This window comes from Cherax quadricarinatus, chromosome 1, assembly GCF_038502225.1.
Source record: "Cherax quadricarinatus isolate ZL_2023a chromosome 1, ASM3850222v1, whole genome shotgun sequence".
Classification (NCBI taxonomy): domain Eukaryota; kingdom Metazoa; phylum Arthropoda; class Malacostraca; order Decapoda; family Parastacidae; genus Cherax; species Cherax quadricarinatus.
The window spans coordinates 3454053-3468469 of NC_091292.1; the positions used below are offsets into that span (position 1 = coordinate 3454053).

Here is a 14417-nt window from a genome sequence, read left to right on the forward strand (position 1 = left end):
CTAATGGAAAAACTCAAAATTATCTACAGTATTTGGTTGAATGCCAGTAGGCTCACTCTTATTGTTGATAATACAGTCTACAAGTATTATAATAATAATGCAGTGGAACCTCAGTATGTGACCTTAATTCATTCAAGAAGACTGTTCGAATATCGAACAAGTTCTTCCCAACCAATTTTATGTTTGCTTGGCTGTTATCACTAATCGTCATAGGCCCCATGGTGACTTATTTATACAAATACAGTGGTACCTCTAGTTTCGAATAGCTCCCAACTCTAACAGTTATGTAAGTGTATTTTTGTAAGTGCTTTTGTAAATGTATTTTTGGGGGGTCTGAAACAGACTAATCTAATTTACACCATTCCTTATGGGAACAAATTAATTCGGTATCGGCACTCGAACAGCCTTCTGGAATGAATTAAGTTCATAACTCGAGGTACCACTGTAATACAAAAAAACACCAAAAAATGTGAAGAAACACACAGTTTACAGCGAAGTTCTGGCAGGTCGTATTTGTTTGGTGAAGTACTGAGCTTTGTTCGAGTAGGGAGCTGGTCATATACCAAGGTTCCGCTGCATCTTTATTTACTATGAGTACATGTACATGGTATACAGACCTAGCTGACATCAATGACATACTACTATATAGAAAGCTGCTTGTTTTGCAGAGCATTTCAGGTAAATTAGGTCAGTTTTGTCCCAGGATGCGACCCACGCCAGTTGACGAACTCCCAGGTACCCATTTTTACTGATGGGTGAATGTAGACAGCCGGTATAAAGAAACATGCCCAATGTTTCTACCCTCGCTGGGAATTGAACCCAGACCCTTGCCATGTGAAGCAAGAGCTTTGCAATGGATTCAAATTGGATATGGGGAGGCACTAATTTGGCAATGTATTTGTAGATAAGCAGAGCAAACTCCTAGGTAGTATTAGTTAAGAGCTTTGGGTAACTTTAAATATAGGGTGAATAGATATGAGTGGGTATGAGTTAGACCTGCCTAGCCAGGGCCAGTAGGACTCCTGCAGTATTTGTTCTTATAATCTTAAATTGGGTAATGAAATTCAAATTCTTCGCAAAGCTATATGAGCTACATTAATTTTTTTATTCCCACAGCGTATCCTGCTCTTGGTTCACTTTGACGTCGATGGTATCTGCGCAAGTAAAATTCTACAGTCGCTGTTCCGCACAGATCACATATTGTACACAGTTGTCCCAATACAAACTCGGACAGATCTCATTAATGCCTTTCAGCAGCATGCAGAACAGGTATTTGCTAGACAGTATAGTATAATACTTGCCAAATGTGGGTAAAAATTATGCATGTCAGTGTTCTATGGGTAAATGTCAGGTTTTTATGAGTGGTACATGGTGCATACAGTGGTAGCAAGCATGCTTCAGTGAAGTGTTTCTTGTATAACATGCAAAGAAAATGCCCCAGCTTAAGTGAAGTCTATCTTTGCTTGTATAATGTGCAATGGCAATGACCATTTTACCACATTTTTCTTTAACACATGTTTGTGGTATCTCTTTAACACTCAGGATGTGATAGATTGACAGACTTAACAAGGAAATGTGATAGCAACATACAGAATACTCATAGCCATTGATAGAGTAGACAGGGATAGACTGTTTAAGAGGCATGTAAGTTCCCCCGTCTTCTAATAACGTGTTCATTTTTCCACTATGATCTACCTTGTCCATAATTACTATCACATTTGCTTTGTCTGTTTTGTAAGGTGAAGTCTAGGATCTTTCCTTAATTCATGGTATAACTTAGCAAATCTTTGAAGACAATTGTGTTGCAGAGGTCTGAGTAAAGCTCAGACCTCTGCAACACAAAATAGCTTTGCTCAGACCTTTGTTATTAGAAGACAGGGGTACTTACGTGCCTCTTAAGATTTGAGAAACATACTCAGGACACAACTGGAAGTTAAACAGCTGAACCACCAGGATGTCAGGGAGTATTTTTCCACTCTCATGGTGTGTAGATAGGTGGAGTGATCTCAATGAAGATGTGGTGAAGACAGGTAACATGCAGGTACAATAAGGCCCATGCAGCTAGGAGGAAATTAATCTGTCAAGCAGCAAGTTGAGAGGCAGGACCAGGAGCTAAGACTAAACTGCAGTTACAGATAGGCGAGTACCGTGATTATAGCTTCGCTCCTGTGTCTAGTGATAGGTGTAATTTCTCAAGGAAATAAACAGTTCCAGAAACAAGCATACAGGAGGCAGTGCATCAGTGTGACAAAGATGGCAACAGGTTGGAAAAATTTATTTATTTATTTATTTATTTATTATTATTTGGACATGATACATAGTTGTACAAAAGAAATACAGTGGTTGAGTGTACATGCCAAAAACCCCTTGTATGCAGAGCATTGTGGGCAGGCTTAAAAATTAACTTAAGATTAACTAAGCAATGATATATTCATTGGTAAAAATACAGTAAACAAATTAGAACATGAAGTACAAATGAGTATTTCAAATAAGAGGCTTTATAGTTGTACAAATTTGAAGCACATTTGATGAGTTACTGAGCATTCAAGAGAATGTAGTATTCTATTAGGTAATGTAATTACAAAAAAAAACCTAGTTTGAGATACATTTAATCAGTATTTATTTAGTTGTGAGTGAGTAAGTGGTTTTTAAGAAGTCTTGAATTGATAAACAGACAGTGTTTCTTTTATATTCACAGGTAATGAATTCCAGATTTTTGGGCCTTTTATGTGCATTGTGCTTTTACATAGTGTGAGATGGACACAAGGTCATGTTCTGTTGAGGTTGGCAAGAAGCTTGAGGGGAGGGTTTATATCCGAGTTAAGTGTTCTATGTATGTAGTAGGTACAATAATAAGTATGGATGTTTTGTACGGTGAGTAAGCTTCGAGTTTTGAATGTTGGTGGAGTATGCTGCCTGTAGTGGGAATTTGTTATCATTCTGACTGCAGCCTTTTGTTGGGTAATTAATGGTCCGAGATGGTTTATTGTTGTTGAGCCCCATGCACAGATTCCATAGGTGAGATAGGGGTAAATGATTGAGTGATATTGGGCCAGGAGGGCTGACTGTGGAACATAGTACCGTATCTTCGATATGGTTGTTGCTTTCTTTTGTGCTTAACAGTATTTATGTAAACTACATTACCTTTATACTGCAGAAAAATAAATTATTTGTATTTTGTATTTTATTTTAAAGTTTTGTGTAATATCTACAGTTCAGTGTTTCTTAAGATGTTTATGGTATGATATACTTTATAAGAGATTATAAAGTATAATACATACAATTAAGAACATAAGAAAGAAAGAACACTGCAACAGGCCTACTGATCCATGCAGAGCAGGTCCATGTTTCTCCCAGGATTAGCCTAATGACCCACCCAGTCTGGTCACCTCCACTCAAGGAAGGAGCATGGCACCAGACCCAGCAGCACAAGCTAGTCAGGTCCAACTCACACTCACCCACACCCACTCATGTATATTTAGCTAACCTATTTTTAAAGCTACACAACGTTTTAGCCTCGATTACTGTACTCAGGAGTTTGTTCCACTCATCCACAACTCTATTACCAAACCAGTGCTTTCCTATATCCTTCCTGAATCAGATTTTTTCCAACTTGAAACCATTACTGCGAGTCCTGTCTTGGCTGGAAATTTTCAGCACGCTATTTACATCCCCTTTATTTATTCCTGTTTTCCATTTATACACCTCAATCATATTCCCCCTAATTCTACGCCTTTTGAGAGAGTGCAGATTCAGGGCCCTCAGTCTATCCTCATAGGGAAGATTTCTGATACGAGGGATCATCTTTGTCATCCTCCTCTGTACGTTTTCCAGAGCATTTATATAAATAATATTAAACATGTATTGAATGCTCTGCATAACAATGGGTTTTCTGCATGCACACTTAAATGTCGCCCATCTCTGTACAAACAATATATGCTGAAATAAATATTATTTATGATTATTATTATTATTATTATTATTATTAAGAAATGTGAGGTAGGTTTTGATTGAAGAATAACTGAATATGGTGTACCATGAGGATATTTGTTTTAATAAATTGAAACTAGGTTGTATTTCAAGCTCTTCTTTAGGAAACATGGCAGTTTGTTTCATCTTACCTATTTACAGCTATAACACATACTGTATGCTTAGTAGGGTTTTTCCTTGCAGGTGAAACACATAGTTCTAATCAACTGTGGTGGTTGTATTGATCTAGTTGACCTACTGCAGCCTTCAGATGATCTCGTATTCTTTGTGGCTGATAACCACAGGCCTCTCGATATTTGCAATATTTATAATGCAGAACAGGTAAAGACTTGTATATTTCTTATTTTATTGTTCCCTTATAATAATGAAGGTAGAATATTCATTCTGTAGCCCTTACAACATGTTTTGTATTATACCCTGATTTCATTTATATTGTAAATATATACTACATATTACTTAAGTTATAGTAGATTGCCATTTTATCCATAATTTACTGTTGTAAGCAAGGTCTCATTTTTTCTATGCAATTTCAGGGTCAGGCTGTGTGTATGTGGGGGGGTGGTTATATAGATATTGTACATGTACTGTATCTTGTTCACAGTAATGCATGTGGCAGGGTTTACCTGGAGATTACCTGTAAATGGTTTTGGGGGTTACCACCCTCACATCCTGATCCCAGACCAGGCCTCCTTGTTGCTGACCTGATCCACCAAAGTACGAATTACAGAAAATTTATATGTATTTGGAGACTAGAATGCTAGAAAAATGCTGTTTGCTTTGAAGGGTTGTGTGAGAAGTGTCAGCAAAACAGAGGCTTGCCTGCAGATTGCTAATTTATTATAAATTTAATTATCCTTTAAGCACAATTTTATAATGAATATACAGTGGACCCCCGGTTAACGATATTTTTTCACTCCAGAAGTATGTTCAGGTGCCAGTACTGACCGAATTTGTTCCCATAAGAAATATTGTGAAGTAGATTAGTCCATTTCAGACCCCCAAACATACACGTACAAACGCACTTACATAAATACACTTACATAATTGGTCACATTCGGAGGTAATCGTTATGCGGGGGTCCACTGTACACTGCTTACTTATTCTTGTATACCATATGATGCTTGAAGTGTATATAATGATTGTATCAAAACAAAGGAAAAAAAAATGTGAATTTCCTAACAAACCTAGTACATACTGCATTTCCTGGTGTATTATACATTACAATAAGTGCACATTAATTTAACTTGTATAGTGATGTATCTGCTTAAGGAGTAATTAGACTGAGTTGCAAATATTGAATTTCTTATTTTTATTATTTTTGTTTTTTGTTTGAGTTCCTAAGAGTTTTATACTTACAACAACTGTGGTTCTGACTGTTGGCCTTTTTTTCCACCAAGATTGTGAAAATAGCCCTAATGTCAATATTTATTTTTAGTTTTCATGAAAATTTTTATGAGACATTTTCTTAAGTTTTAATATAATGAATTTTAGTTTCATTCCAGAGAATATCTTTAATGCTTGAATTGAGCTACAGTACATCAAATTTGGTACATATATATATGTTGAATAAAAAAAAAAAGGCACATGGTTTTTAAATTTAGGGACGCTATAATGCTGTATTTCTAAATATTTGTTAACAAAGACCACAATGTACAAGAAAATAATTTTTCAAAATTTCAGTAGAGCCTCTTTTTCAAGGGGGATGACTTGGTTCTGGTGAAGCACTTTTTATCCAAGGAATGGGAGCTACTCTCACCTTGATTACCTCCTAGTCCCCAGGGGCTGTATGACCCCTATGGGTTTAGTGCTTTCCAATGAATATGTTGTAATAATACTGTAATTGGTTGTAGTAGGTTGGTAGACACCAACCACTCAGGGAGGTACTACCGTCCTGCCAAGTGAGTGTAAAACGAAAGCCTGTGATTGTTTTACATGATGGTAGGATTGCTGGTGTCTTTTTTCTGTCTCGTAAACATGCAAGATTTCAGGTACATCTCGTTACTTCTACTTACACTTAGGTCACACTGCTTATACATGTACACATTTATATATACACACTCGACTGAGTTTTCTTTGATTTTATCTTAACAGTTCTTATTCTCATTGCTTTTCCTTTTATATCCATGGGGAAGTGGAAAAAGAATCTTTCCTCCGTAAGCCATGCGTGTTGTAAAAGTCAACTAAAATGCCGGGAACAATGGGCTAGTAACCCCTTTTCCTGTATAGCCAACTAAAGAAGAAAACCATCAAAGTGCGATGTTTGAATGTGTGTGGATGTTGTGTGAATGATAAGAAAGATGATTGTGGATGTTATGAATGAGAAGAAGCTGGATGTCCTGGCTTTAAGTGAAACAAAGCTGAAGGGGGTGGGAGAGTTTCAATGGGGAGAAATAAATGGGAAAAGGTCAGGGATTTCAAATAGTTAGAGCTAAACAAGGAGTAGCAATAATGTTGAAAGATGTTATAGCAGGAAAAGAGGGAATGTAAATGTATTAATTCAAGGATTATGTGGAGTAAAATAAGGGTTGGATGTGAAAAGTGGGTTATAGTAAGCATTTATGCACTTTGAGAAGAGAGAAGTGTAGAGGAGAGAGAAAGATTTTGGGAAATGTTGAGTGCATGGGGAGTTTTAAGCCAAGTGAGAGAGTACTAGTGGTTGGGGATTTCAGTGCTAAGTGGTTAAAAATGTTATGGACGGAGTAGTATTTACATTTGCGGTGCCAGGGGTAAATGAAAGTGGAAAGCCTTCACTTGAGCTATGTGTAGAATGAGGTTTGGTAATAAGTAATACATATTTCATGAAAAAGAGGATAAACAAGTATACAAGGTATGATATAGCATGTAACGAAAGTACCATAGTTTGTTAGATTATGTATTGGTGGATAAAAGGTTGATGGGTAGGCTTCAGGATGTACATGTTTATAGAGGAGCAACTGGTATATCGGATCATTATTTAGTTGTAGCTACAGTTAGAGTAAGAGGTAGATGGGATGAAATGAAAATGGAAACAATGGAAGAGAGGTGAAAGTGTATAAGTTTAGGGAGGAGGAAGTTAGGGTGAGATATAAGCAACTATTGACAGAAAGGTGGGCTAAGGCAAATATGAGTAGTGGGGGGGGAGGGGGGTTGAAGAGAGTTGGAATAGTTTTAAAAATGCAGTATTAGAATGTGGGGCAGAAGTTTGTGGCTATAGGAGGGTGGGGGCAGGAGAAAAGAGTGATTGGTGGAATGATGAAGTAAAGGGTGTGATGAAAGAGAAAAAGGTAGCTTATGAGAGGTTTTTACAAAGCAGAAGTGTTATAAGAAGAGCAGAGTATATGGAGAGTAAAAGAAAGGTGAAGAGTGGTGAGAGAGTGCAAAAGGAGAGCAGATGATAGTGGGAGAGGCACTGTGAAGAAATTTTAATGAAAACGAGAAAAAATGTTGGAGTGAGATAAAAAAGGTTAAGAAAGCCTAGGGAACAAATGGATTTGTCAGTTAAAAACAGAGTAGGGGAGTTAGTAGATAGGGAGCTGGGGGTATTGGGTAGATGGCTGGAATATTTTGAGGAACTTTTAAATGTTGACGAAGAAAGAGAGGTGATCATTTAATGCACTGGCCAGGGAGGTATAATACCTTTTGGGAGTGAAGAAAAGCAAGACGCGAGTGTGGGGGAGGTGCGTGAGGCATCACGTAGAATGAATAAGTAAGTAAGTTTATTCAGGTATACACAAATACAGTTACATAGAATTATCATACATAGCAGCATATGTGTAGAGAACCTAGGATTACCCAGAAAAGTCAGACAGAGTGACTTATTTCCATTGGGGTCCTTTTACCTTATTATTATAATATAAAGGTTATAAAATTTTCTTATTATTCTATAATGAAGATAACATCTTATTATCATACTAAAAAGACTATCTACTACACGAGGGTCATTAAGACTATCTACAATATGAGGGTCATTACTAGGAATAAGGTAAAATTTACACGTGTGTTAGCTAAAAAATAGAAAGTCATTCCCCTCCCTTTCTGTAGCTACATTCATCAGACACCTTTTGGCACTCTTCTTGAACTGGTTCATGCTATGACTGGCTTTGACATGTGAGGGCAGTCTGTTCCATTCCTTTATTGCTGTACAATAAAAGGTGTTTGAAGCCTGGCCACTGACTGTGGGTACTACAAAGTTGTGCTCTCTCCCCCTAGTACTATGATTGCTTTGGTTCCCAACCTTGACAAAATTGACAGCAAGATATTCTGGACATTGTTTGTGAGCAATTTTATAAACATGATTTAGCTTCAGTTGTTTTACTCTGTCTTCAACATTCAGCATATCCAACTGCTGTAATTCATCCTGGCCTACATGTTTTCTTGGTCCCAGCCCCAGGATGAATCTTACGATTTTGTTCTGGGTGATTTGCAGTCTATCTTTCAGTTTTTTTGTCAAGGCAGAGTACCAAGAAGAGCAAGCGTAATCCATATGGCATTGTATAAGGGCTAGACATAGGGTCCTGCGGGCCTCAGTAGGTAGACACTGTGCTTGTCTATACAGGAACTTCAGTCTGGCATTCGCTTTCTTTACTACACTGTTCCCTATCAATTCTCCTGACATGCATGGGTCAAAGGGGATTCCCAAATATTTTACTGATGAAACCAAAGTGATGGGCTCCCCATTACATTGAACATTAAAATTATTTACCCTTCTCAGTTTATGTTTCGTGCCAAAGAGAATGGCTTCAGTTTTCCCTAGGTGTAATGATAGTTTGTTGTCTACTAACCATTTGCTGCAGGACTCCAGTTCCAGTGTTAAAACATTAGCAATATCTTGTGGGTCTTTACCTGACACTAACAGAGCACTGTCATCTGCATACAGTAGGAGTTTGCACTTGACACTGATAGGCATATCATTGACATAACATAAGAATAATAAGGGACCCAGAATACTACCTTGGGGAACTCCACATGTTATTGGCAGGGGTTCTGATTCTGTTTTGTTGATTTTGACTATTTGTCTCCTGTTGCTAAGGTAGGACTTAAACCAGTCTACAGAACCTATACCGATAGCTTGAAGTTTATTACATAATATATTGTGGTTGACAGTATCGAAGGCCTTTTGCAGGTCTAAGGTTACCATACCTATGAGGTTCCCCTTTGACATTTCAGTTCTCAGGTAATCCATCAGATTAATAAGGGAGGTGTCGGTTGAGTAGGATCTTCTAAAGCCCGATTGATAGCTATGGAGAATGTTGTTGTCATTAAGGTACTTAACTACTTGAGAATACACTGCCCTCTCTAGAATTTTAGATATTATACTGAGTATACTAACAGGCCTATAGTTGCTTACATCAGACCTACTATTTTTCTTGAAGATAGGAGTAACTCTGGCCTCCTTGAACCCCTCTGGTACGGTATTAGTGGTGATTGATAGATTTATTATGTGAGCAATAGGGATTGACAGTTCAGAAGCACCATCTTTTAGGAACTTAGACGGGATGTTATCAGGGCCTGTGCTCTTAGTTGGGTTTAACCTGCTTAGTTCTTTTTGAATAAAGTCGTGAGATACACTTACTAGTTGACAACTGTTTGGGGTTACCCCTTTATTGGTATAGTATGTTTGAAACTTATCAGAGTCTGTGTTAAAGGTATTTGATGCAGCTGGTAGTTTACTTACTAGTGTTGATGCAACAGATGTGTAGTATGAATTAAAGCAATTTGCCACCTTAGATGTTTCGTGGCATACCTCATTATCGATAGTGAGTACTATGTTAGACCTATCTACTGGCTTATGGCTATACCCCAACTGTTTTAGTTGTTGCCAGAGCTTTCTGGGGTTATGCTTATACTCTTCAATTTTTGAGCAGTAGTGCTTTGCCTTTGCTCCTTTTATAAGTCTCTGTACTCTGTTCCTCACCCTTTGGAATTCATTTAGTGCTGCAATATCCTGTCTGTTTGCTTTAAATCTTTTTAGCAGCTGGTCTCTGAATTTCATATTATCTAATATCTCAGTATTCATCCAGGGTTCAGTTCTTCGTTTAATCCTAACCTCTTTAACTGGTGCAATATTATCAAGGATGGTAGTGAACATTGTTTTGAATTTTTCCCAGGCATCGTTTACGTCCGTGCAACTTGTTATCTCTGTCCAGTCACAATTGTGTAGCCTATTTACCAGTGTTTCTTTGCTGTAGTTTCTAGTTGACCTCATTTTTATTGTCCTGTGTAGGCCTATCCTATCCCTAGTGATTTTCCTGGTGCAGTAAATGATGAAATGATCACTAAGACCTGTGGTAATGACGCCTGACTGACTAATGTTCTCAGAGCGGTTACAAAGTATGTGGTCAATTAGGGTGGCTGAGAACTGTGTGATCCGGGTTGGAGTATTAATTAGTTGAGTGTAACTATTTAATCCTAGAATTTCCTTATACCTTTTGCATAGCCCGTTATTTTGCTGCTGAAAACAGATATTGAAGTCGCCCAGTATTATTGTCTCGCAATTGTTTTCAACTCCGGACAAGACTCTGGAAAAGTCTTCTAAGAACTGGTCCTGGGTAGGAGGGCGGTAACTAGTTCCTACTAAGATGGGTTTGGTCTTAGGAAGCAGCACTTCAAACCATAGAATCTCCAGTTTATTGTTATTTAAATCAGGTCTTGGGTTGTAAGCTAAGTCATTTCTAATGTAGGCACATACTCCACCACCCTTTCTGTTCCTATCTAAGCGTTTTATATTGTAACCATCTATTTTGACCTCGTCGTCAGTCACCGTATCATCCAACCAAGATTCAGAGATGGTTATAACTGCCGCCCTAATTTTGTTAGCTAGAATCCTAATCTCTGCCAATTTAGGAAGAAGTGATCTTGCATTGACATGAATAAAGTGAAGGCCTGTTTTCATAAAACAATCATAATCATCAATATATGGCAATGGGTCATTTGTATTAAAATTAGGTAAATCAATGTCATCACTGCTAAAGGGTAACTGTGCCAAAGTGCATTTGTTACACACAAAATGAATTCTGGCACCATTGCTATAATTGTACATACATCCATCATGCACCCACCCCTTACATATTTTACATAAGGTGCCTTTTCTGTTTTTCATGCGTACTTTAGTACAGTGTATGCACCTGTTTGGTAGTGTTTGAGATAATAATGGCTGTATTGTCTCACATTGACCTATGTATGCATTACATATGGAGTTAAGGTTATCATTCCTAGCTACTAGACCGTCATTATCACCGTCATTTATCTGTCTGCTTTGCCTCTGCACAATAGTTTGAGGTCCTGGATTAATTTGGATATCACCACTTAAGAGCGCTACAATAAGAGCTGTGTGCCACTGTTTTTGTTTGGGTATGCGGTGTTGCCATACCTTGCAGCGATAGTGACATTTACTTTTATGGTAGGATGGCAACTGTTGGACTTTCACTGTCCAGGGCGCTGTTACTCCATTCACCTTTTCCAGCCCCCATGACTGATTTCTTTCTTCATGGAATTGAAGAAGAAATATAAATATAATTATGGCAGCCTGTACCCCCCTAATGCCTGCCATTTTCACTCTTTGCTCTTTTACTCATATACAATAATATTTATTTCTCTTTTCCCGTCCTTAGTACACTTAGTATCTGCTTTAACAATCACCACTGAATTACTAGTAAAATTTCGTCTTCAAAACCCTCTTCACTGCTCACTTTTCCCTTAACTTCACAAACCCTTTACAGTTAACCCCTTATTACACACTCCCCTTCCCATCTCACTTCACAGTCTGGCTTCCCCAATTAACTTCTAACTCCTTTCCATTCTGGTAGATCAGAAAGGTTTAATCCATGGTTTTATCCTTCCAAATCCCCCTCAATTCCATTTATCGGGGGTTGTGTGGTGTTGTTGTCTCCTGACCTGTTCTACTGACTCAGCCATTTTTAAAACACTGAGGGGAGTAACGCCACCTACAACCTGACTTTCCTTGAGTTTATAGATATATTTGGCGTTTTCTGCTATGATTCTCTCGCTGTACACTGGTCAGCTGAATATAGGTCAGCTACTAAAACATTAACCTTGACTGTTTAACTATTCACTTCTTTCTCACGACTGGCACTGAGGGATATCCGACCTATAACCTTGGAGTTTTGTACTGTTGATTTGACGATGTCTCTCTGTGTTTCCCTCTCGTTAGCACTGGTACAGGTGATATGATGGTACAGATATGATGCTACTGTCAACAGATGAACGTCAGTAAAGATGAGAATTTCACTTCGCTAGTTGTACGTCTGGCAGTAGCGGCTGTTTGGATGCCGGTCAGCCATGTTTAAATGCTCAATTCTTTCCCTCGTGTGGCACTGAAGAAAAAAGTCCTACAGACCTGTCATTTCCTTGGAGATTTAGTTGATCAGGTTTTCTGCCATGTTGTCTTCCCGTTAAACACTGGTGCAGTTGATATGGATATGAAAGGGGGTAAAGCAGCTGGAGCTGATGGGATCATGACAAAAGTGTTAAAAGCAGGGGAAGATAAAGTGTTGGAGTGGTTGGTATTTTTGTTTAATAAATGTAAGGAAGAGGGAAGGGTACCTAGGGATTGGCAGAGAGCATGTATATAAAAGGAAGGGAGACAAAAGAGTTTATAAGAATTGTAGGGGAATAAGTTGACTGAGTATACCAGGAAAAGTGTACGGTAGGGTTATTATTGGAAGAATTAGAGGTAAGACAGTAAGAGTAGGTTTGTGGATGAGCAAGGAGGCTTTAGAGTGGGTAGGGGATGTGTAGATCAAGTATTTACATTGAAGCATATATGTGAACAGTATTTAGATAAAGGTAGGGAAGTTTTCAATGCATTTATGGATTTAGAAAAGGCATATGATAGTGGATAGGGGAGCAATGTGGCAGGTGTTGCAGGTATATGGAAGAGGTAGTAAGTTATTACATGCTGTAAAGAGTTTTCATGAGGATAGTGAGGCTCAGGTTAGGGTGTGTAGAAGAGAGGGATACTACATCCCGGTAAAAGTAGATCTTAGAAAAGGATGTGTAATGTCACCATGGTTGTTTACTATATTTATAGATGAGCTTGTTGAAGAAGTAAATGCTAGGGTGTTAGGGAGAGGGGTGGGATTAAATTATGGGGAATTAAATACAAAATGGGAGTTGACACAGTTACTTTTTGCTGATGATGCTGTGCTTATGGGTGATTCTAAAGAAAAGTTGCAGTGGTTAGTGGACAAGTTTGGGAGGGTGTGTAAAGGTAGAAAGTTGAAAGTGAAAATAGATAAAAGTAAGGTGATGAGGGTATCAAATGATTTAGATAAAGAAAAATTGGATATCACATTGGAGAGGAGTATGGAAGAAGTGAATGTTTTCAGATATTTGGGAGTTGATGTGTCAGCGGATGGGTTTATGAAGGATGAGGTTAACCATAGAATTGATGAGGGGAAAAAGGTGAGTGGTGCGTCAAGGTATATGTGGAGACAAAAAAACGTTATCACTGGAGGCAAAGAAGGGAATGTATGAAAGTATAGTGGTACCAACACTCTTATGTGGGTGCGAGGTTTGGGTTGTAAATGCTGCAGAGAGGAGGTGGTTGGAGGCAAAAGAAATGTCCTGTCTAAGGGCAATGTTTGGTGTAAATATTATGCTGAGAATTCAAAGTATGGAAATTAGGAGAAGGTGTGGAGTTAATAAAAATATTAGTCAGAGGGCTGAAGAAGGGTTGTTGAGGTGGTTTGGTCATTTAAAGACAATGGATCAAAATAGAATGACATGGAGAGTGTATAAATCTGTCAGGGAAGGAAGGCGAGGTAGGGGTCGTCCTCGAAAAGAATGGAGAGACGGGGTAAAGGAGGTTTTGTGAGCGCAGGACTTGGACTTCCAGCAAGCGTGCATGAGCGTATTGAATAGGAGTGAATCGAGACGAATGGTATTTGGGACCTGACGAGTTGTTGGAGTGTGAGCAGGGTAATATTTAGTTAAGGGATTCAGGGAAACCTGTTATTTTTATATAGCCAGACTTGAGTTCTGGAAATAGGAAGTGCAATGCCTCCACTTTAAAGGAGGGGTTTTGGGATATTGGCAGTTTGGTGGGATGTGTAATAGGACGGTATATATATAATTGGGGCTCTGATATTGTAATTATTTCAGGTCACTTTTTATATTGTATCTTTATATAAGTTTCTAAAATGTTCTATTGGGGCACCTCTGTAAAAGCAGTGATTATGTATGAGTGAGGTGAAAGTGTTGAATGATGATGAAAATATTTTTGTTTTGGGGATTTTCTTTCTTTTTGGTTCACCTTGCCTAGGTGGGAGACAGCCGACTTGTTGAGAAAAAAAAATCTATAATTAACAGAGTTCTTCATTCCCCATTCCTAACTACTATCCCTTCAGCTGTATTGATGCCATCATCACAGCACACTCCTTCACAAATTATGGGCAGTTGTCACACCTTGAGTCATGTACTGGAATGCA

At 38.3% G+C, this 14417-nt stretch overlaps 1 protein-coding gene across 2 annotated transcripts in view; it reads left to right on the forward strand.

Annotated features, from left to right (window-relative positions):
* The window catches only part of Cdc45 (cell division cycle protein 45), a 115207-nt gene that overhangs the window by 68668 nt on the left and 32122 nt on the right, over positions 1-14417 (forward strand). For both annotated transcript variants that reach the window (XM_070084804.1, XM_070084867.1), the window contains exons 2-3: positions 1117-1269; positions 4174-4311. In XM_070084804.1, coding sequence (XP_069940905.1) covers positions 1117-1269; positions 4174-4311 — 291 coding nt within the window. The remainder of the gene's footprint in view (positions 1-1116; positions 1270-4173; positions 4312-14417) is intronic.